The 21,190-nt window shown below is 50.8% G+C and overlaps 1 protein-coding gene across 1 annotated transcript in view; it reads left to right on the top strand.

Annotated features, from left to right (window-relative positions):
- LOC147117675 (Y+L amino acid transporter 2-like) overlaps positions 1-21,190 on the top strand; it is a 91,433-nt gene that overhangs the window by 13,945 nt on the left and 56,298 nt on the right. Inside the window, exon 2 of the mRNA XM_085988867.1 lies at positions 14,542-14,667. Coding sequence (XP_085844993.1) covers positions 14,542-14,667 — 126 coding nt within the window. The remainder of the gene's footprint in view (positions 1-14,541; positions 14,668-21,190) is intronic.

The following is a 21,190-nucleotide window of genomic DNA, read 5'->3' as shown; positions in this document are numbered from 1 at the left end:
TCCCTTTTCTCATCCTTTCAGTGGTTTTATCCTGAAGTATTTTTCTGTAAAGTCCACCATGTATATAATAATTTAAATGAAAAGAACTAGACAAGAGTTTTGAAGGGCAAGGTTTGGCAACGAGCCTTTGGTTTTGATTTCTGATCCTTGTCATTGTGATGAAGATGACAGATAAGGTCAAAAAAACTTGTCACTTAAGGCAAATTATTTCACTGTGTCTATTTTCTTAGGACTGGAGAATGAACAATCTTCCACCTGTCATGTTGTGTGTTTGTTCCACTGGTAAAAATGTAGCTGTTTAACAGATTAAAAGTTTCCTTTTAGTGTGTTAATGCTGAAGGTAGTTTGGTACTAGTGTTCATTAGTTAGTTAGTTAGTTAATTAGTTAGTTAATATATGTTACAAATTGAATGTGCACTAGATACTGTCTTGGGTTCAGTTTCTCTGATCACTCTTGTAAGTGGACCCTATGATCAGGGGTATACTTTTACTGCCCAATATCTGGCCGTACAATAGCATTACCTGCGGGTTGTAACAGTAAAACCTCTCCTGTATTTTGAAATGGCTGGCACTCATTTAGAAAATGAATAACCGTTTCAATGGCTAACCCATTTCACTTTCAGAGAGCCCATCAAACTCCGAACCACTCTTTGTTTTAGCAGCTCCAAGCTCCAGAAAGGTATGCTGGAACTCTTGGGAATTAACCCTTGGTAATCTGAACCTAACTTTATATCAGAAAAATATTATAATTTACATCAAAATTACCTCCCAGGTCAAATAGGTGAAAGTACCAAAATGTCACCATTCTGAAGATAGTTTGGTAATCTATGTTCATTAGTTAGTATGTTAGCTTTCATGGTAGTTTGAGGTGTAGTGTTAATTATCAGCCACTTTATATGAAGAAGCTACTGTAATATCCGAGTAGTTATCGGGCCTGCAAACCACAGTGCAAGTGCTTTCTAAATGTACAAGAATTATAGTTAATGGCCCTGACTGCTTTCAGGAACACGAGATCATTTTTTGATTCTGAATCTGAGAGATAGGGGATGTGATGCGGATGGTTTTTAATGATTTGGCTTCATCATTAATATAATTATGCCAAAACCAGCCTCTCAGTTTGGCAGTAAGCCTCAAGAAAATAATGGAAGTTCTTCAACTTATGAAGGAACAGAGTAACAGTTGGAGGCAAGGAAGCCAGATTCAATTTGTTCAGATTCATTTTGATTTGGGCTTTAGTGCCTTAAACTCTTTGATCTCTCACCCAGTCTGATGTTTTTGTGTACATTCACTCTACATAAGGAGAGCTTTGAAGGAATAGGTTCCCTGACTGCTGTGGAAATGGACACCAGCAGGTCACTAGAGTAACTAGTCGGATCAAATTCATGCACCAGTGCAGAATAAAAATAAAATGCTTATGTTACTAGGTCTCTTCCAGCTACTGACATCAGGAGCTATCAAACATTTGCCATGTCATGATCCATAGGCCTGCACAGAATTGACAAAAAGTAACCAAATCATCATCTGTTCATCTTCCAAAATTTTCCAGCTAAGGTACAGCAAATCTGTCTGCATTGGACCAAAATTATCTGATTATTAAAGACGAAATCTCAGTGGGCCCAACATGGTTTAGGGTATAACCCTTTCAGCTCATATTTGTTGTAAGCTGCTGGTGGGTTGTTTCTTGCTCCAGTCCAAAGCTGTTCTGCACAGTGATCTATGCATCAGATGTTGTTTCCCCAGGCCTTAGAGCTTCATTGGGTATTGGCCTCAAATGGGAGTTTTTTCTCCTTTTTCTGGAAATGTTCTCCAATCCCTTTTTTACCCCCCTTATTGAATTTTTGGGAAAAATCTGTTTTGGAAGATATCCTTTCTAATTTAAAAAAAAAAAACCTGGATAGTATGTTAGCAATGCAGTAATGAAGTAGGAGGAAGCACTAATACAAACAGTAAGCGGGGACTCGCGCTTACAGATGTATGCCTATGCTGCTGGATTGATAGTGTAGATGGAATGGATGGCTGTTTCTACTGTGAATATTGATATATATATATATAGCTACATTCAGGATTAACTATGTCCCTGATGTGCCTTGCTTCCCTAATCATGGCATTATCTCTAGCATATTGGAGGAGCCTTTCACCACCCACTACGAAGAATGGTGTCTGACATGAATCTTGTCATTCATGTGGAAATGACTTATGAAATGATACTGGGTGGCCTGCTGGTGGCGCTGTCCAGGGAGAGTATAAATACTCTGGCATGGGCCCAGCTTCCTCAGGACATTCTTTAACAGGAACTAGTGAAGGGCACAACTAGATCTCCATGTTGAAAAACAGTTGATTAAAGCCTTGTTTAATACTCAGACCAAGTGCCTAGTAGTTTTCTTACGTCAGTGTCCTCTGTCATCTATCAGGACCGTTTCAGTCTTGTGTTGTTTCTATCTCTTATCTTTCACTCTGGGTGTCCAACTTTACGTTCCCCTCGGCTCCTTGGCATGGGTGAAGTTGATGATGTGGTCCTTAATGACTATTGGTGATCTCCTGAAGTAATAAGGGGGAGGGGCCAGGGCCCTCATTCTCAGCTATACAGCAGGCGAGTCCTGCCTGCAAGAAGAATATGAATTCTGGATCACTCAAGGGGGCTAGGTTGAGGAGGAAAGTTAGTGAGGATGAGATGGAGGAATTGGAGCATTATCATAAAATTATAGAATGATACAGCACAGAAGGAGGCCATTCACCCACTGTGCCTGTGCCGGCTTTTGGTAAAGCCTGTCCACCTAGTCCCACTCCCTTGCTGTTTCTCCCTAGCCCTGCAGTTTTTTTCCCCTTCAAGTATTTATTCAATTTCTCTTGAAAGTTACTGTTGAATCTGCTTCCACCACCCTTTCAGGCAGTGCATTCTAGATCTCAACAGCTCGTTGTGTAAAAATAAAGTTTCCTCCTGTCACCTCTGGTTCTTTAACCAATCACCTTAAATTTGTGTCCTCTGGTTGCCAACCCTTCTGCTATTGGAAACAGTTTCTCCTTATTTACTCTATCAAAATCATGATTTTGAACACCGTTATCAAATCTCTTCAGCTTCTCTGCTCTAAGGGAAACAATCCCAGCTTCTCCAGATAACTGAAATCCCTCATCCCTGGTACCAGTAAAGGGAGACAGCCACCATCCTAAAGATTGCCATCTATCGGAAGGAAGGTGACACATAAACCACAGCAACTTCCTCCACTTCCCTGCCCCCAACCAACCGTATTGAAACGAGAAGCAGCAGGGAATGCTGCAAGTGCAACTGGGACGTTGAGGAACAGAGCGTAACCACTGATCGCAACATGAATAGAGTGCATCATAAACAGAGTAGGAAGTTGAGAATTTGGAAAGTGGGACTCTTGAGTACGTCAAACTGAAATTTATAACATTTAGAAGTTAACTTAGAACTTTAAAAACTGCAAGGCAGTTAGCAGTTAAGCAGGTAACAGTCAATCAGCTGTAAGTGATTGCCTGATGGGTGTTAATTATTGTGAGCTGGAAGATGACTGAGCAGTTGTAACTTGGGTGTGACTCGGAAGGTGTCTGCTAAGACACAGAGTAACCACAGGTCACAACGTGAATGGAGTGCATCAGAAACGGAGTGGGTAGTTGAAAATTTGAGTAGGAAGGAGGTGCTCCTTTTACTTAAACTCACTTGGTTTATTTTAAACAAATTAATTTATTACATAAAACTTTAATTAATTAAAATATATAAAACAAAAATATATAGAGATGGAAGTGCAGGAGGTGTGCCGCATCTGCAGCATGTGGGAGTTTGTGGAGAGCAGAGTGATCCCAGGCAACCATATCTGCAGTAAGTGTCTGCAACTCAAGGAACTTCGGCTCAGAGTTGGTGAGGTGGTGACATTGCGATACATCAGGGAGGGGGAAGAGTTAGTTGGACATTTTGACCCAGGAGGCAGTCACACCCCTTACATTAAAGTAGTGGTTTAGATTTGGTTAGTGGTCAGGGACAGGAGGATGTGACCGAGACTCCGGCAGGTAAGGGGACCGCATATGCAGTGGTGGAGGAGTCTCTGCCTTTGCCATTGTCCAACAGGTACGAGGTACTTGCTACCGGTGTGGATGAGAACAAAGACAGGGGAGGTGGGGGAATGGGCAAATTGTCAATGGCACCGTTGTACAGGAGGCCTTTCAAATGGGTGGAGCGAAAAGGAATGTTGTAGTGCTAGGGGGACAGTATAGTCAGGGGATAGATACTGTTCTCTACAACCATGACCGAGAGTCCCGAAGGCTGTATTGCTTGCCCAGTGCCAGGGTTGAGGACATCTCCTCGTGGCTGGAGAAGAATTTTGAGAAGGAGGGGGAGGATCCAGATGTGGTTCACGTAGGAACCAACGACAAAGGTAGAACTAGGAATGAGGTTCTGCTGAGGGGGTTTGAGGAGCTAGGTTACAAATTAAAAAGCAGAACCTCAAAGGTAATAATCTCTGGATTACTATCTGAGCCACACGCAAATTGGCATAGAATCATAGAATGGTTATAGCACAGAAGGAGGCCATTCAGCCCGTCGAGCCCGTGCCGGCTCTCTGCAAAAGCACTTCAGCTAGTCCCACTCCCCCACCCTTTCCCCGTAGCACTGCAAAAGTTTTTCTCTCGGGTACTTATCCAATTCCCTTTTGAAGGCTACAATTGAATCTGCCTCCACCACCCTTTCAGGCAGTGAATTCCAGATCCTAACCACTCGCTGCGTAAAAACCTTTTTCCTCATGTCGCCATTGGTTCTTCTGCCCATCACCTTAAATCTGTGTCCTCTGGTTCTCAACCCATCCGCCAATGGGAACAGTTTCTCTCTATCTACTCTGTCTAGACCTCTCATGATTTTGAGCACCTCTATCAAATCTCCTCTCAACCTTCTCTGCTCTAAGGAGAACAACCCCAGCTTCTCCAGTCTATTCACATAACTGAAGTCCATCATCCCTGGAACCATTCTTGTAAATCTTTTCTGCACCCTCTCTTAGGCCTTCACTTCCTTCCTAAAGTGCAGTGCCCAGAATTGGACACAATACTCCAGTTGAGGCCAAACCAGTGTTTTATAAAGGTTCATCATAACTTCCTTGCTTTTGCACTCTATGCCTCTATTTATGAAGCCCAGGATCCCGTATGCTATTTTAACTGCTTTCTCATCCTGCCCTGCCACTTTCAACGTTTTGTGCACATATACCCCATGGTCTCTGTTCATGCAGCTCCTTTAGTTTATATTGCCTCTCCTCATTCTTCCTACCAAAATGTATCACTTCACACTTTCCTGCCACGTGTCCGCCCATTCCACCAGCATGTCTATGTCCTCCTGACGTCTATCACTATCCTCCTCACTGTTCACTATACTTCCATGTTTTGTGTCATGTGCAAATTTTGAAATTGTACCCTGTACACCCAAGTCCAGGTCATTAATATAGATCAAGAAAAGCAGTGGTCCTAGTACTGACTCCTGGGGAACACCACTGTATACCTTCCTCCAGTCCAGTAAAGAACCGTTCACCACTACTCTGTTTCTTGTCACTTAGCCAATTTTGTATCCATGCTGCCACTGTCCCTTTTATTCCATGGGCTTCAACTTTGCTGGCAAGCCTATTATGTGGCACTTTATCAAACTCCTTTTGGAAGTCTATGTACACCACATCAACTGCATTACCCTAATCAACCCTCTATGTTACCTCATCAAAAACTCATTCAAGTTAGTTGAACATGATTTGCCTTGAACAAATCCGTACTGGCTTTCCTTATCCATACTTGTCCACGTGACTTAATTTTGTCCCAGATTATCGTTTCTAAAAGCGTCCCCACCACCGAGGTTAAACTGACTGGCCTGTAGTTGCTGGGTTTATCCTTACACTAGCTGAAGTAGTTGAAGTCCCCCATTATCACTACCTTTTTGAGGTCCTGCCTTTTAATCTCTTGCCTAGCTCCCTAAAATCTGCCTGCAGGACTTCATCCCTCTTTCTACCCATGTCATTGATACTGATATGGACCACGACCTCTGGCTGTTCACCCTCCCCCCCCTCAGAATGGCCTGCAGCCACTCAGTGACATCCTTGACCCTGGAACCAGGGAGGCAACCTACCATCCTGGAATCACGTCTGCGGCCGCAGAAACACCTGTCTGTTCCTCTATCGAATCTCCTATCATTGCTTTCCCGATGATCCTCCTCCCCCCTGTACAGAAGAGCCACCGTGGTGCTGTGGACTTGGCTCTGGCTGTATGCCCTAGAGGAACTATTGCCCTCACCAGTATTCAGTACTGGTTGGAGAGTGAGATGTATTCAAGGGACTCCTGCACTACCTGCCTGGTCCTCCTTGTCTGTATGATGGTCACCCATTCCCTCTCTGCCTGCACACTCTTGCACTAAGGGCGACCACCTCCTGAAACATGTTATCCACGTAGCTCTCAGCCTCATGGATGCACTGCAGTGACACCCACTGCTGCTCAAATTCTGAAACCTGGAACTTGAGCCCCTCCAGCTAACGACACTTCCTGCACATGTGGTTGTCCAGGACACGGGAAATGTCCTGGAGTTCCCACATGGCACAAGATGTGTATTCCATGAGACCAAGGTGCCCTGCCTCTACTTAATAGACTAATAAGTTTATTTCTGTTAAGTTACTTAACTTAAAAAAAAATAATCAATCACCAGCTACTAATGGGACTAAAAGCTGACAAATCCCCTGGACCTGATGGCCTACATCCTAGGGTTCCAAATGAGGTGGCTGAAGAGATAGTGAATGCATTGGTTTTGATCTTCCAAAATTCCCTAGATTCTGGAGAGGTCCCAGCGGATTGGAAGGTTGTAAATGTAACACCGCTATTCAAGAAAGGAGGGAGAGAAAAAACAGGGAACTACAGGCAAGTTAGCCTGACATCAGTCATCGGGAAAATGCTGGAATCCATTGTTAAGGAAGTGGTATCAAGTCACTTACAAAATTATAACCTGATTAGGCAGAGTCAACATGGTTTTATGAAAGGGAAATCATGTTTGACAAATTTTAGCGTTTTGAGGATGTAACTAGCAGGGTAGATAAAGGGGAACCAGTGATTGTAGTATATTTGGGTTTCCAAAAGGCATTCGAAAAGGTGCCACATATAAGATTATTACACAAGATTAGGGCTCATGGGGTTGGGGGTAATATAGTAGCATAGATGGGTAACTGACAAAAAACAGAGAGTAGGGATAAACGGATCTTTTTCAGGTTGGCAGGCTGTAACTGGTAGGGTACCGCAAGGATCAGTGTTGGGGCCTCAGCTGTTTACAATCTATATTAATGACTTAGATGAAGGAACCGAGTGTAATGTATCCAAGTTTGCTGATCATACAAAGCTAGGTGGGACAGTAAGCTGGAGAGCTTACAGGTAGTTAACAGGCAGTTAAGAGGCTTTTCCCCCATTTTGCGCCTACTGCTGCGGGCTTCCCGATGTTGGGAAACCCCGCCAGGGTAAGTGAGGCGAGCTGTGGGTCTGTTGTACTGTAACTGTAGAAATGACAGCTGCAGAGGTAGTGTGAAGGCTGCAATGGGACACTGGTAAGTATGACAGGTGAGAGAATGTTGGGGAATTTTTTTTTACTATAGTTCGATGCTTTTGCAGGTGACAAGCTGTGATGTGTTTGTGCCGCCTCATCTCATGCAGATGGCTTCTGCAATCTCGCATGCAGCTGACATCTGTTTCATCCTAAGGAAAGAGTCATTAGAGAGCCTGATGCAAGGGCTCACCTTTGGACAGTGATTGTCAGTGTTTGACAGCACTTCAATGCTGTCAAATCATGTCAAAAAATGATGGTGCCTGTCACTTTAACAAAACCGGCAGATGAAGCGTCATGCACTGACGTCATCTGATACCGGCTTTCCCTTAATTGGCTGGCAAGCCCGCAGGGCGGGCTTAACGAGGCCAATCGAGGGAAAATAGTGTCTGTTCATCAGATGTCGCTGGAGGCGGGACAGAAACCCGAAAACCAGCAGTCCCGCCCCGACCTCTGGATCTAAGGTAAAATCCAGCCCAGAGAGTCTGCAAAGGAATATAGATCGACTGAGTGAGACGGCAGTAAGGTGGCAGATGGAGTATATAATGTAGGGAAATGTGAGGTTATTCACTTTGGTAGGAAGAATAGAAAAACAGAATATTTTTTTAAATGGTGAGAAACTATTAAATGTTGGTGTTCAGAAAGATTTGGGTGTCCTCGTGCAAGAAACGCAGAAAGCTAGCATGTAGGTACAACAAGCAATAAGGGAGGCAAATAGCATGTTGGCCTTTATTGCAAGGGGGTTGGAGTATCGGAGTAAGGAAGTCTTGCTACAATTGTACAGGGCCTTGGTGAGACCACACCTGAAGTACTGTGCACAGTTCTGGTCTCCTTATCTGAGGAAGGATATACTTGCCTTTGAGGCGGTGCAGCGAAGGTTCACTAGATTGATTCCTGGGATGAGAGGGCTGTCCTATGATGAGAGATTGTGTAGAATGGGCCTATACTCTCTGGAGTTTAGAAGAATGAGAGGTGATCTCATTGAAACATACAAGATTCTGAAGGGGATTGACAGGATAGATGATGAGAAGTTGTTTCCCCTGGCTGGAGTGTCTAGAACTAGGGGGCATCGTCTCAGGATAAGGGGTAGGCCATTTAAGACTGAGATGAGGAGGCATTTCTTCACTGAGGGTTGTGAATCTTTGGAATTCTCTGCCCCAGAGGGCTGTGAATGCTGAGTCTTTGAGTATATTCAAGGCAGATACATTTTTGGACTCTAGGGGAATCAAGGGATATGGAGATCGGGCATGAAAGTGGAGTTGAGGTCGATGATCAGCCATGATCTTATTGAGTGGCGGAGCAGGCTTGAAGGGCCATATGGCCTACTCCTGCTCTTGCTTCTTATGTTCTTACTCACCAATCAGCTGCTTCCCTTGTGCTGACATCACTTACCTCGCTCCCTGACGGTCACATTCCATCTGGCTGCTCCTCTCGCTCTCCCGCAGGTCCGTTCACATGTCTGTTACCTTAGAGACCTTGGGTTTTGTGGCTCCACTCCTCCTTTTCAGTCAGACGTCTCGACCACCTTCCTCCTCCACCAATTCCTGCACTCACCAAATTCCTCTACTCTGCTTGCGATCCACTCTGCATTCTCCCAGCTCTCTGCTTTTGAAAACTAATGCCTAATATATACCTTTTGAGTGTCAAACAATCTACAACTGCTTAATCAGCTTCTAGCTCACAGCTTTTACTATCTACTGTTAACTGTTAACTGCCACTGACCATGCAGTTTCTTTTCTGTTAGAAGACAAAGCCAAATTCCAATCTGATGATTACTTACCTTGTACTTACCAGTGAATATCTCCTCTCCACTGATTCCTGCGCTGACCAAATTCCTCCACTCTGCTTGCGATCCACTCCGTTTGCGTTCTCCCAGCTCTGTCTCCAAGCTCTGTGCTTTTGCAATAATAAACTAAACCTATAGGAATCCAGGATAGAATGCATGACTAAACAAAAAATAGGAAGATGAGTGATGTCATGTCAGACTAAAGAGAAGTGATGAGTACAATAGGGCTTGTTTCTACTTTGCTTTCTTGACTATGTTGCAACTCATTTCTGCTCGCAGGATATTTATTTAGATGACCATAAAATAGGGACTGCAGTAGGGATAGAAAATTTTAAGTGGAATTGATGGCACATTCTTTGTGGGGCTACGTATAAATCTGATCCCCAGCTTCTCTAGGCATAGGTCTGCCTGACCGCTCCCTACATGCCAATGTGGAAAACTAGCAAAAGCTAAGCAGCAATGTAAAAATAAATGGACAGTTCAGCTCTGAATATAGGCCTATCGCCATTAGTTAGACTGAATATGCAGGGTTTATTCACCCAACATTTATCACTTGTTTAGTGGAAGGCTAGCAAAAATTGTAGGGTTTCCCTCTTTTTGCAAAGAAATTACAAGTTATTGTGGATCTCTATTATTCTCTTTCTAAATCTCATTGTTAACTACTTCATACAGTTCTTGGTGACATTGAGGCACTGTTCTCTCCTTCCTCACTTCACATTATGCACACTTACAGTATCTGATGCAATACCCTGAAGGGAAACTAGGTGTATACACCAACTATTTTATGCCTAATTAAGTTGGATGGGTGGTTGCTATGGATAAATTGTTGATCACATTTCTCTTCCATCAAGTGGAAATCATTTTATGGAGAATCATTATATATATTTTTAGAATAATTAAAGGTAAAATGGAACGTTTCTTTAAGCTTGGTTGTAACCCACAACTTCCCCACTTAGAACTACTTCCTGCAGAGGTACATCAGAGGGAACCCACAGAAATAAACAACTTCAAATAAACTGCAACAAAACACATTTTGACTTAGTTTGACTCTCTTTGACTTGGGGGGGGGGGGGGATTTTTCCCAGCCCTGGGGAGGCAGGTTTGGAGGTGGGACTGCCAGGAAAATAGCAGAATCTGGGGGCGGGTACCCATTCCGCCCCCAACTCGCCTCCGTGCCATCTTCCCAGGAGGTGGGTAGTCGACCCGCACTGGGAGCCGCCTCCCCGAGGCGGTAAGGGGTTTACAGCCACTTAACTGCCTGTTAACAGGCAGTTAAGAGGATTATCCCCATTTTACCCCTGCAAGTGTGGATTTCCCAACGTCTGGAAACCCCGCCAGGGTCACCGAGGCGAGCAGTGGGTCTGAGGGGTGCAAAAGTGCGCTGTAGAGGTGAGTGATGGGTGCAAGTGTGGAGAGGCAAGTGTGTGAGGTGAGTGTAAAATGATAGAAAATGTTTACTTACCTTTGGTTCTTCCTACAGGCTTCAACAGTTGGGGAACCGGCATCTCACCGGCAGAGATGACAGATGGCTGCTGCATTCTCCGATGCAGCAGCCATCTGATTTCTGCTCAGCAGATAGGTTTGATGAGTCTTGAATACACGGACTCATCAAACAACAGAGATTGTCAGTGTTTGACAGCTTCACAGAGCTGTCAAACGATGAGAATTCATCTGTCAAAAATACGCTGACGTCCTCTGTAACCAGCTTTTCCTTAATTGGCCTGCTAAGCCTGCTGGGCGGGCTTAACAAGGTCAATCAAGGGAATATAGCGTGGGTTGGCCAGAAGTCGATGGAGGCGGGACTGAAACCCAACAAGTGGGAGTCCCGCCTCCAAAAGCTCCCCATTGGCAAACTCCTCTGTCAATTTTAATCTGATCACGCTCCTGTGAAGCGCCTTTGGAAGTTTTACTACGTTAAAGGTACTTTATAAATGCACGTTTAACCTTGTTATAGTTGGGTTAAAATATTTGATTGAGTCATGTATTAGGAAAGCAAATACAAGATAAAAGAACAATTATTGGAATTCAGCTGCCTTAGCTTACATTTAAAAAAAAAAAGAGGGCTTAACCTCACCAAGTTCATATTAAAATATACAATGTTGAAATTCTTAGAACTTGATAGCAATAAACCAGCATAAAATTTCCAAATGAGATATAATGGGAAAATTTGTATAATGACCAAGATAAGTGTTGAAGTGTTAGATTCATTTCATTGGCCCGGATCTTGCGGTTGTAATGATAGTGAAACTGTCAGCGTTCACCGTCATTTCCCTGTGAAACTGATAGCAATTTCTGGCGTCCGCACATGCACAGTTAAACACAGAAATCCAGAATTTGCTGTCCATGATTCCCTGCTCCTCCACAGGGCATGCTGTTGAAGACGCCCCCGCCACCCCAGAAGGCAATCTTTAGAAATCACTGAGCTGACGATCATTTTTTCTTTTACGCTGTAATATCATGGTTAAAAAAACACCTGAAAAAGTTGAGCCTTGTTCAATAAGGTGTAACTGGGTTTTTAATGGTGCCATAATTACTGCTGAGCAACCTCTCTGGCCCGGAAAAGCTAATTTTATATTTGTGGAATGTCAAATTTTTCCATTATGATAAAATTATATTTTAAAATATTTTTTAAAAGTTTGATATTTCAGCTTCTACCTTAACCCCATGTGTATATCCCAATCTTTATTTTGCTCTCTATAAAATTTATAAAAAGTGAAGTCAGTGCATTTTACTTCCTGCTTTGCTGTCTGTGAGAATTATTTAATGTGATTGACTGCTTGACCTGCTTGATGACATCACTGTTGCGGGATGCTGGAGATTCCTTAGAGTTGGCACCGGAATCAAATTAACGTCTGGAAAGATGAAATCGACGCCACAGAGATTGCGAGATCTTTGTGGGACGTTTTCTTCGAGGTGAGTGGCGAGTGTCGTCACTTCGCTGCTGAACGAAAAATCTGGACCAATACCTTAGCTTCCACTTCATACGTTGTGGTGGATGCAGCTATCTGGGTAATAGTGATAGGCAGGAGTACTGGAGAGTGAGTGAACCAGGAACAAATGGTTGGAGAAGATAATGCAATAAACAGTCACCATATATTTGACCTGCTTTAATCGTTTTTAAAAATTCATTACAATGAGGGAGTGGGGGCGCGGTATTCAAAGTTACACAATTATTTTTATCAAAATATTTACTTAAAATCCTATGTTCCAACACGACTTTTTTTACAGGTTACAGGAAATAAAATTTAAAAATTGCTTTTTGCACATTCAACTCAGACTATGCATTAAAATAGGAGAACTATGTCCAAGATTATAATGGGGAATTGCTGTGCATTATAATAGGGATCACTGTGTGTTATAATAGGGATCACTGTGTAAATGTTAATGGGCCAAATGTTGCTGTAGTAGGGCATCTAACGGCACCTGCCGTTCGTTAGACTTGCCCTTGCATGTTTAGGTTTGTACAGTTTTTGCATGGCAAGTGTGAGCTGATAATGTGGCAGCGAGGAGAAACTAGGCATCTGGGACCTGAGTGAATAGGGAAAGCAACTGTGTATCTCCTTAACCAATCAGATTGAAGGTTTGTGAAATAAACAGTGCAAGGACTGAGAAGGAAGTGTAAATTAGAATGGGTGAATTCAGTGTCAAATCAAGTACAGCAAGAGAAATAGAGACGGAAAGAAAGATTGATTAAGAGAGAAAGTAAAAAATTTAAACTTTACATTTTTTAAAATCTCCCACAACAATTAAAACCTGAAGGAATGGCACTCCATACTTGTAATAGTTAATTTTCAGTGCCAAAGAGGTTGTTTGGCAGTAGTTAACACTTATAACTCGTGTTCCCTGTAATTTTTTTTGGGGGGTGGGGGGGGGGGCGTGTGGCCCGTTCAAAATGCTGCGTATGTGCGGGTTATTTATTGAAAGGCCGGCAAACTGGCTGCGCGGGACCCCTGGAGCACCGCGTGGCCGCACAGTTTACAGGGAACATTCCTTATAACGTTGTTAAAAGGGTGCTTAGACTGGAATAGACAAGACTTAGCTTTCTCTGGTGAGTTTGTACATGATCAAAACGTTTTGACACTAATTAAACCTTGAAAAGGAAAAATAATTCCTTTGAGAACCTGTGCACAGTGCAATTATTACTTTGCTTAGAAAAGGCACGCTATGATTTAATCTGTAATGCTTGTTTGCCGTAACATTCCTCTCTCACAATGAGTGCCTGTATAAGGCCAGTAACAGCAGCAGAGGACCTTGAACTGCACTGAAGCTTGGCAGGGGTAGCAGATGACCAACAAAGACCAAAGATAACTGAAAGGTCATTGACCTGAACCGTTAGCTCTGTTTCTCTCTCCACAGATGCTGCCTGACCTGAGTATTTCCAGCATTTTCTGTTTTTATTTCAGATTTCCAGCATCCACAGCATTTTGCTTTTGTACCAAAGATAAAACTTGTCTTTTATAAAAAGCTGGTTGGATTAATTGGACCTGAACCGCTTGGTTGAGTTATTATTGTTATTATGTAAATGTTTAGAAGTAGACCTTAACGAGGTGCAAACTACTTCCTGAACACCTGGTCCTGCCTGAAATAGCCAGCGAGTTTAACATGCTGGAAGAGCCGACATTGTAATTAACAATGGTAATGGCAATTTGTTAGTGCTATTTGCCTAACTTAAATGTGGGCTGTTGTATTAAATTTGTACAAAATATTTTTAGGTAACAGTTAAAGTACAGTGTGCAAGTTTTGCGTATTCCGTTCTAGAAAGGACCTTTTAAAGCCATAGTGTGCCCATTGTGGATTCAACAGGTGATGCCATGATGGGCAACCGTAGTTATTAGAAGACAATTAAAATGCTGGGACTGTTTCCACTGGATCAGAGAAAGCGAACAGGATATTTAATAAGAGATTTTCCATATTTGTGAAGGCTTTTGATGGAGTGAATAGGTGAAGACTATTTCCTCTGCTGGGGAGTCAGTGATAATGGGTCATATTTTAAATGGTCACTAAGAGGATGAGGAGAAAAGTTGGGGGAATTTTTTTTACGCAGCAGTTTGTTGATGTGGCTGAGGCAGACACTATTGATTTTAAGAGAAAATTGAATAAATATTTGAAGCAGAGACAGATACAGAACTACGGGGAGAGAGTAGGCAAGTAGGATTAGTTTTGAATCTCTCTAGCATAACGACATGTTTTGAATCCAAAGGTCTACTGACGTTGGTAAACTGTGCCAAAGTGAAATGGGGAACTACTGTGCAGGTGGTGTCCACCTTCGCTAAAGTGATTGCCTTGATCATCATCATCATAGCTGGGATGGTGAAGCTATGTCAAGGTAAATACCCATAACTTGTTAACACATTTCTAATTGTGTTAAAACCACTAGAGTTATGACAAAACCAAATACTGTTTTTTGTGTTTGTAATGTAAGTAAATGTTCATAAAGATTCCAACACTGTTTAAATTCTCTGACATACCAAAGACAAATTGCAGTTACAAGTTACACTGACAGCTGAAGTGTATGTGTCGCTTTCTGTCTGTCTCTGTCTCTCTCTGACTGTCTGTCCCTCTCTGTCTGTCTGTCTCTTTCTGCCTCTCTGTCGCCCTCTCTCCGGGGGAACTTTAACCCCAAAAAATGGGTGGGTTGGGGGCTGCTGGAAAGTTAGTGTTAATAAACTGAATTCCGACCAGAACCTGCCTCCAACCCGCTCATTTCCGGTTTTAATTGAGGCGGGATGGAGGGGTGGGCAGCCAACCCGCTCCCAGAAGGCCGGGTGACCATTTAAATATTAAAATGAGGCTGGCGTGCCTCCGATTTAACCACCATTTTAAATTTAACTGTGGCTGGTCAGGTTTCGCAGGCCTTGGGGAAACCCAATAGCTAATGGAAGGCGCGGACGGCTGGATCCAGGAGGTAAGTGCCTTTACACTTACCTCCTTGATCCTGCGTCTTTGCCTAACCCGCGCGGCCCCCCCCCCCCCCTCATGATCGGAGATGCCCTGTGAGGCTTCTGATCACCTTCCCGCCGGTCCCCCAGCCCCCATGCTATCCAGGAGGCCTCGGATCACTTCTTAGCCTCCTGCAACACCAATGATCTTCAGGCCGCTACCGATGTTCCATATCCCCCCCCCCCCCCCCCCACCCACAATTGTTCTCCAGGCCCCCCCATGTTCGAGTTCGGCCCCCAGCCCTACCTAATCCCTCCTCTCTGCGGCCTAGTACCGCAAGTCTACCCACCCGCAACCAGCCAGCTTTTCCATCTGGCTGGCTGCGGGTGGAAATCAGAGGCCGCGATTTTCCTTACCTCGGTGCGGCTGGGGTCGGTGGCGGGTCTCGGCCCTGCTGCTTGCTCCATTCTGCTCTGGAAAATCAATTTCCGTTGATAGGGCTTGTTAAGCCCGCCCAGCGTGTTTCCCGGTCCAATTAGAGGAAGCGGGTCTGATGACATCATTCATGACGCATCCTCAGCCGGTTTCCTTACAGGGACTATGGCCAACTTTCTTTTGACATTTGTGCCGTCAGTGTTCTACAGCATTGGAGTACTGCAAACACTGACAATCAGTGCACAGAGGAACAGGGCTGCGCCCAGGTCCTCCAATGACTCCCTCCATATGCTTATGGAGGGAGTCCGAGCAAGCAAGGAGGGCCTCTTCCCTTCCCATGGATGGAAGAGACCTCCCCAGAAGACCAACACAGCCTGGTTGCACATTGCAGAGGAGGACACAAGCAGGGATGTGGTCAGGAGGACCTGGGTGCAGTGCCGCAAATCTTTCAATGATCTCAGTAAATCACGAAACATTAGTACAAAGCCACACTCCCCTTCATCACATCCCCATCACTCTGCCTTCCCTACCCTACTCTTGTACATCCTTACTCACACCAACATACCTTGCACCTCCACCCATCCCCTTTTTCTCTCTCTGCATTATCACATCCCCATCTCACTAGCCAGCCCCCTCACTCACCCTCATCATAGTGCAATCATACCAACTAACAACACACAAGGGTAGCCACTTAGGTGTTTTATCCAATGTTCATGTAAAGTTTCTGTTAATGTGCTGTCAAACATTGAAACCTTTATTTTCAACACTTTTTGCGTTCTTGGACAGATTTGTGTGCACCTTTGGAAGTGGCTTAGTGAGTTGCAGTGAATGGTGAAACATAATGGTTCCCCCGCCAACGGCCCCCCAACCACCCCCCCCCCCCCCCCCCCCCCACTGGCAATTGTGGTGAGTGTGAAAGGAATGGCTTGGGTATTGTAGGGATGCTTTATGGTGTTAGTGTGGGGTGGTGCCAACCTGGCACATTATGTGGCAGCCAAGGTGTACAGCATCAAGTGAAGTAAATCTGGCCATGGTGAGGCCTCCCGGGCGGCAAGTGGTCGGGTGCTGATGCCCTGTGTCCTGTGCAGCATCAGTTGATTGTGGAGAAGGGTGGTGCTGGTGTGCCTGGTGCTGTCGGTGTTGGGGCTCATCATGGTCGGATTCTGAGCACCAACGTGAGACAGTATAACGGCACCCATGTTGATGGAATAGATGGCAGGTGAAGTAGAGATGACAGATGCATTCTGTCAATGAGGTGAGAGTGGAAATTGGAAAGCCTGCAGAATCTGTGCTGGAAATGGACTGAGAAACAGCTTGTGGCTGAGGAAAGTGGGAGCTTTTACTGTACATTTGAAGCTGTCAAATAATCAGCTGGAGCAATGGCCATTCAACTCCCGCCTTGGGTTCACAGACGTGGCCCTCGAGCTGTGTGGACCCCGTCGGCGAGCAGTTAAAGTTAAACAGTAAGATTAAAAGCATTATTAAGGGTCTGTCAACAACCTAATAATTGGTTTAATTGGGTCGCCCGCCTCTATGGGTCAGGTCGGATCAGAGATCTCACATTCGTCTGTGGGATAGGCGTGTTGTGGCGGTTTGACAGTGGGTGTCCCGATCCGCTGTCAAGAAAAATCAAATTTCCCACCCGACCTGCCACTGACTGCCCTGGAGAATTCCCACATGAGGTTCCAAATGAAAACCAGGCCCCGCTGTTCAATTCGGCAGGGCCTGCTGGAAACTCATTCGCCTGGGTTTCCCCAACACTTCCTAGACCGCCCCCCCCGCCCCACCCCCTCCCACCCCAGTCCCCGGCCTGCTCCCAATCTGCCTCCCGATTTAAAATTCTGGCCTCTGCGTGTCTCTCGCTCCCGCTCTGTCTCGCTCGCTCGCTCCCTCCTCTGGCTCGCGCTTGTGCTCGCTCCCTCCTCTCTGGCTCGCATTCACTCGCTCCCTCCCTCTGGCTCGCACTCGCCCCCCCTCCCCCTGGCTCGCGCTCGCCCCCCCCCTCCCTCTGGCTCGCGCCCGCCCCCCCCTCCCTCTGGCTCGCGCCCGCCCCCCCCTCCCTCTGGCTCGCGCCCGCCCCCCCCTCCCTCTGGCTCGCGCCCGCCCCCCCCCTCCCTCTGGCTCGCGCCCGCCCCCCCCTCCCTCTGGCTCGCGCCCGCCCCCCCCCTCCCTCTGGCTCGCGCCCGCCCCCCCCTCCCTCCGGCTCGCGCCCGCCCCCCCCTCCCTCCGGCTCGCGCCCGCCCCCCCCTCCCTCCGGCTCGCGCCCGCCCCCCCCTCCCTCCGGCTCGCGCCCGCCCCCCCCTCCCTCCGGCTCGCGCCCGCCCCCCCCTCCCTCCGGCTCGCGCCCGCCCCCCCCCTCCCTCCGGCTCGCGCCCGCCCCCCCCTCCCTCCGGCTCGCGCCCGCCCCCCCCTCCCTCCGGCTCGCGCCCGCCCCCCCCTCCCTCCGGCTCGCGCCCGCCCCCCCCCTCCCTCCGGCTCGCGCCCGCCCCCCCCTCCCTCCGGCTCGCGCCCGCCCCCCCCTCCCTCCGGCTCGCGCCCGCCCCCCCCTCCCTCCGGCTCGCGCCCGCCCCCCCCTCCCTCCGGCTCGCGCCCGCCCCCCCCTCCCTCCGGCTCGCGCCCGCCCCCCCCCTCCCTCCGGCTCGCGCCCGCCCCCCCCCTCCCTCCGGCTCGCGCCCGCCCCCCCCCTCCCTCCGGCTCGCGCCCGCCCCCCCCCTCCCTCCGGCTCGCGCCCCGCCCCCCCCCTCCCTCCGGCTCGCGCCCCGCCCCCCCCTCCCTCCGGCTCGCGCCCCCGCCCCCCCCCTCCCTCCGGCTCGCGCCCGCCCCCCCCCTCCCTCCGGCTCGCGCCCGCCCCCCCCCCTCCCTCCGGCTCGCGCCCCGCCCCCCCCCTCCCTCCGGCTCGCGCCCGCCCCCCCCTCCCTCCGGCTCGCGCCCGCCCCCCCCCTCCCTCCGGCTCGCGCCCGCCCCCCCCTCCCTCCGGCTCGCGCCCGCCCCCCCCTCCCTCCGGCTCGCGCCCGCCCCCCCTCCCTCCGGCTCGCGCCCGCCCCCCCCTCCCTCCGGCTCGCGCCCGCCCCCCCCTCCCTCCGGCTCGCGCCCGCCCCCCCCTCCCTCCGGCTCGCGCCCGCCCCCCCCCTCCCTCCGGCTCGCGCCCGCCCCGCCCTCCCTCCGGCTCGCGCCCGCCCCGCCCTCCCTCCGGCTCGCGCCCGCCCCGCCCTCCCTCCGGCTCGCGCCCCGCCCCGCCCTCCCTCCGGCTCGCGCCCGCCCCGCCCTCCCTCCGGCTCGCGCCCGCCCCGCCCTCCCTCCGGCTCGCGCCCGCCCCGCCCCTCCCTCCGGCTCGCGCCCGCCCCCGCCCTCCCTCCGGCTCGCGCCCGCCCCGCCCTCCCTCCGGCTCGCGCCCGCCCCGCCCTCCCTCCGGCTCGCGCCCCGCCCCGCCCTCCCTCCGGCTCGCGCCCGCCCCGCCCTCCCTCCGGCTCGCGCCCGCCCCGCCCTCCCTCCGGCTCGCGCCCGCCCCGCCCTCCCTCCGGCTCGCGCCCCGCCCCGCCCTCCCTCCGGCTCGCGCCCCGCCCCGCCCTCCCTCCGGCTCGCGCCCGCCCCGCCCTCCCTCCGGCTCGCGCCCGCCCCGCCCTCCCTCCGGCTCGCGCCCGCCCCGCCCTCCCTCCGGCTCGCGCCCGCCCCGCCCTCCCTCCGGCTCGCGCCCGCCCCGCCCTCCCTCCGGCTCGCGCCCGCCCCCGCCCTCCCTCCGGCTCGCGCCCGCCCCGCCCTCCCTCCGGCTCGCGCCCGCCCCGCCCTCCCTCCGGCTCGCGCCCGCCCCCGCCCTCCCTCCGGCTCGCGCCCCGCCCCGCCCTCCCTCCGGCTCGCGCCCGCCCCGCCCTCCCTCCGGCTCGCGCCCGCCCCGCCCTCCCTCCGGCTCGCGCCCGCCCCGCCCTCCCTCCGGCTCGCGCCCGCCCCGCCCTCCCTCCGGCTCGCGCCCGCCCCGCCCTCCCTCCGGCTCGCGCCCGCCCCGCCCTCCCTCCGGCTCGCGCCCGCCCCGCCCTCCCTCCGGCTCGCGCCCAGCCCCCGCCCTCCCTCCGGCTCGCGCCCGCCCCGCCCTCCTCCTCCGGCTCGCGCCCCGCCCCGCCCTCCCTCCGGCTCGCGCCCGACCCCGCCCTCCCTCCGGCTCGCGCCCCGACCCCGCCCTCCCTCCGGCTCGCGCCCGACCCGCCCTCCCTCCGGCTCGCGCCCCGACCCGCCCTCCCTCCGGCTCGCGCCCGACCCGCCCTCCCTCCGGCTCGCGCCCGACCCGCCCTCCCTCCGGCTCGCGCCCCGACCCGCCCTCCCTCCGGCTCGCGCCCGACCCGCCCTCCCTCCGGCTCGCGCTCCGACCCGCCCCTCCCCTCCGGCTCGCGCCCGCCCCGCCCTCCCCTCCGTCTCTCGCTCTCGCCGCTCCTTCCCCCTCTCTCTCTCTCTCTCGGCGCTCCCTCCCCCTCATTCTCTCTCTCGCGCCGCTCCCTCCCCCTCTCTCTCTCTCTCTCTCTCTCTCTCTCTCTCTCTCTCTCTCTCGTGCGCTCCCTCCCCCTCTCGCGCTCTCTCTCTCGCGCTCCCTCCCTCTCTCTCTCTCGCGCTCCCTCCCTCTCTCTCTCTCGCGCTCCCCTCCCCCTCTCTCTCGCGCTCCCTCCCCCTCTCTCTCGCGCTCCCTCCCCCTCTCTCGCGCTCCCTCTCCCTCTCTCTCTCTCGCGCTCCCTCCCTCCCTCTCCCTCTCTCTCTCTCGCGCTCCCTCCCTCTCTCGCACGCTCCCTCCCCCCTCTCTCTCTCTCTCTCTCGCGCTCCCTCCCCCTCATTCTCTCGCGCGCTCCCCTCCCCCCTCTCTCTCTCTCTCTTCTCTCTCTCTCTCTCTCTCTCTCTCTCTCTCTCCCTCCCCCCTCTCTCTCTCTCTCTCGCGCTCCCTCCCTCTCTCTCTCTCGCGCTCCCTCCCCCTCTCTCTCGCGCTCCCTCCCCCTCTCTCTCGCGCTCCCTCCCCCTCTCTCGCGCTCCCTCCCTCTCTCTCTCTCTCGCGCTCCCTCCCTCCCTCTCCCTCTCTCTCTCTCGCGCTCCCTCCCTCTCTCTCGCGCTCCCTCCCTCTCTCTCGAGCTCCCTCCCTCCCTCTCTCTCTCGCGCTCCCTCTCTCCCTCCCTCTCTCTCGCGCTCCCTCCCTCTCTCTCTCTCTCTCGCGCTCCCTCCCTCCCTCTCCCTCTCTCTCGCGCTCCCTCCCTCTCCTCTCTCTCTCTCTCGCGCTCCCTCCCTCTCTCTCTCTCGCGCTCCCTCCCTCTCTCTCTCTCTCACGCTCCTCCCTCTCTCTCTCTCGCGCTCCCTCCCTCTCTCTCGCGCTCCCTCCCTCTCTCTCTCGCGCTCCCTCCCTCTCTCTCTCGCGCTCCCTCCCTCTCTCTCTCGCGCTCCCTCCCTCTCTCTCTCGCGCTCCCTCCCTCTCTCTCTCGCGCTCCCTCCCTCTCTCTCTCGCGCTCCCTCCCTCTCTCTCTCGCGCTCCCTCCCTCTCTCTCGCGCGCTCCCTCCCTCTCTCTCTC

Source organism: Somniosus microcephalus, chromosome 5 (assembly GCF_052327205.1).
Source record: "Somniosus microcephalus isolate GS21.2 chromosome 5, FLI_Smic_1.0, whole genome shotgun sequence".
Lineage (NCBI taxonomy): Eukaryota > Metazoa > Chordata > Chondrichthyes > Squaliformes > Somniosidae > Somniosus > Somniosus microcephalus.
This window is presented reverse-complemented; position numbering and strand designations above follow the sequence as displayed.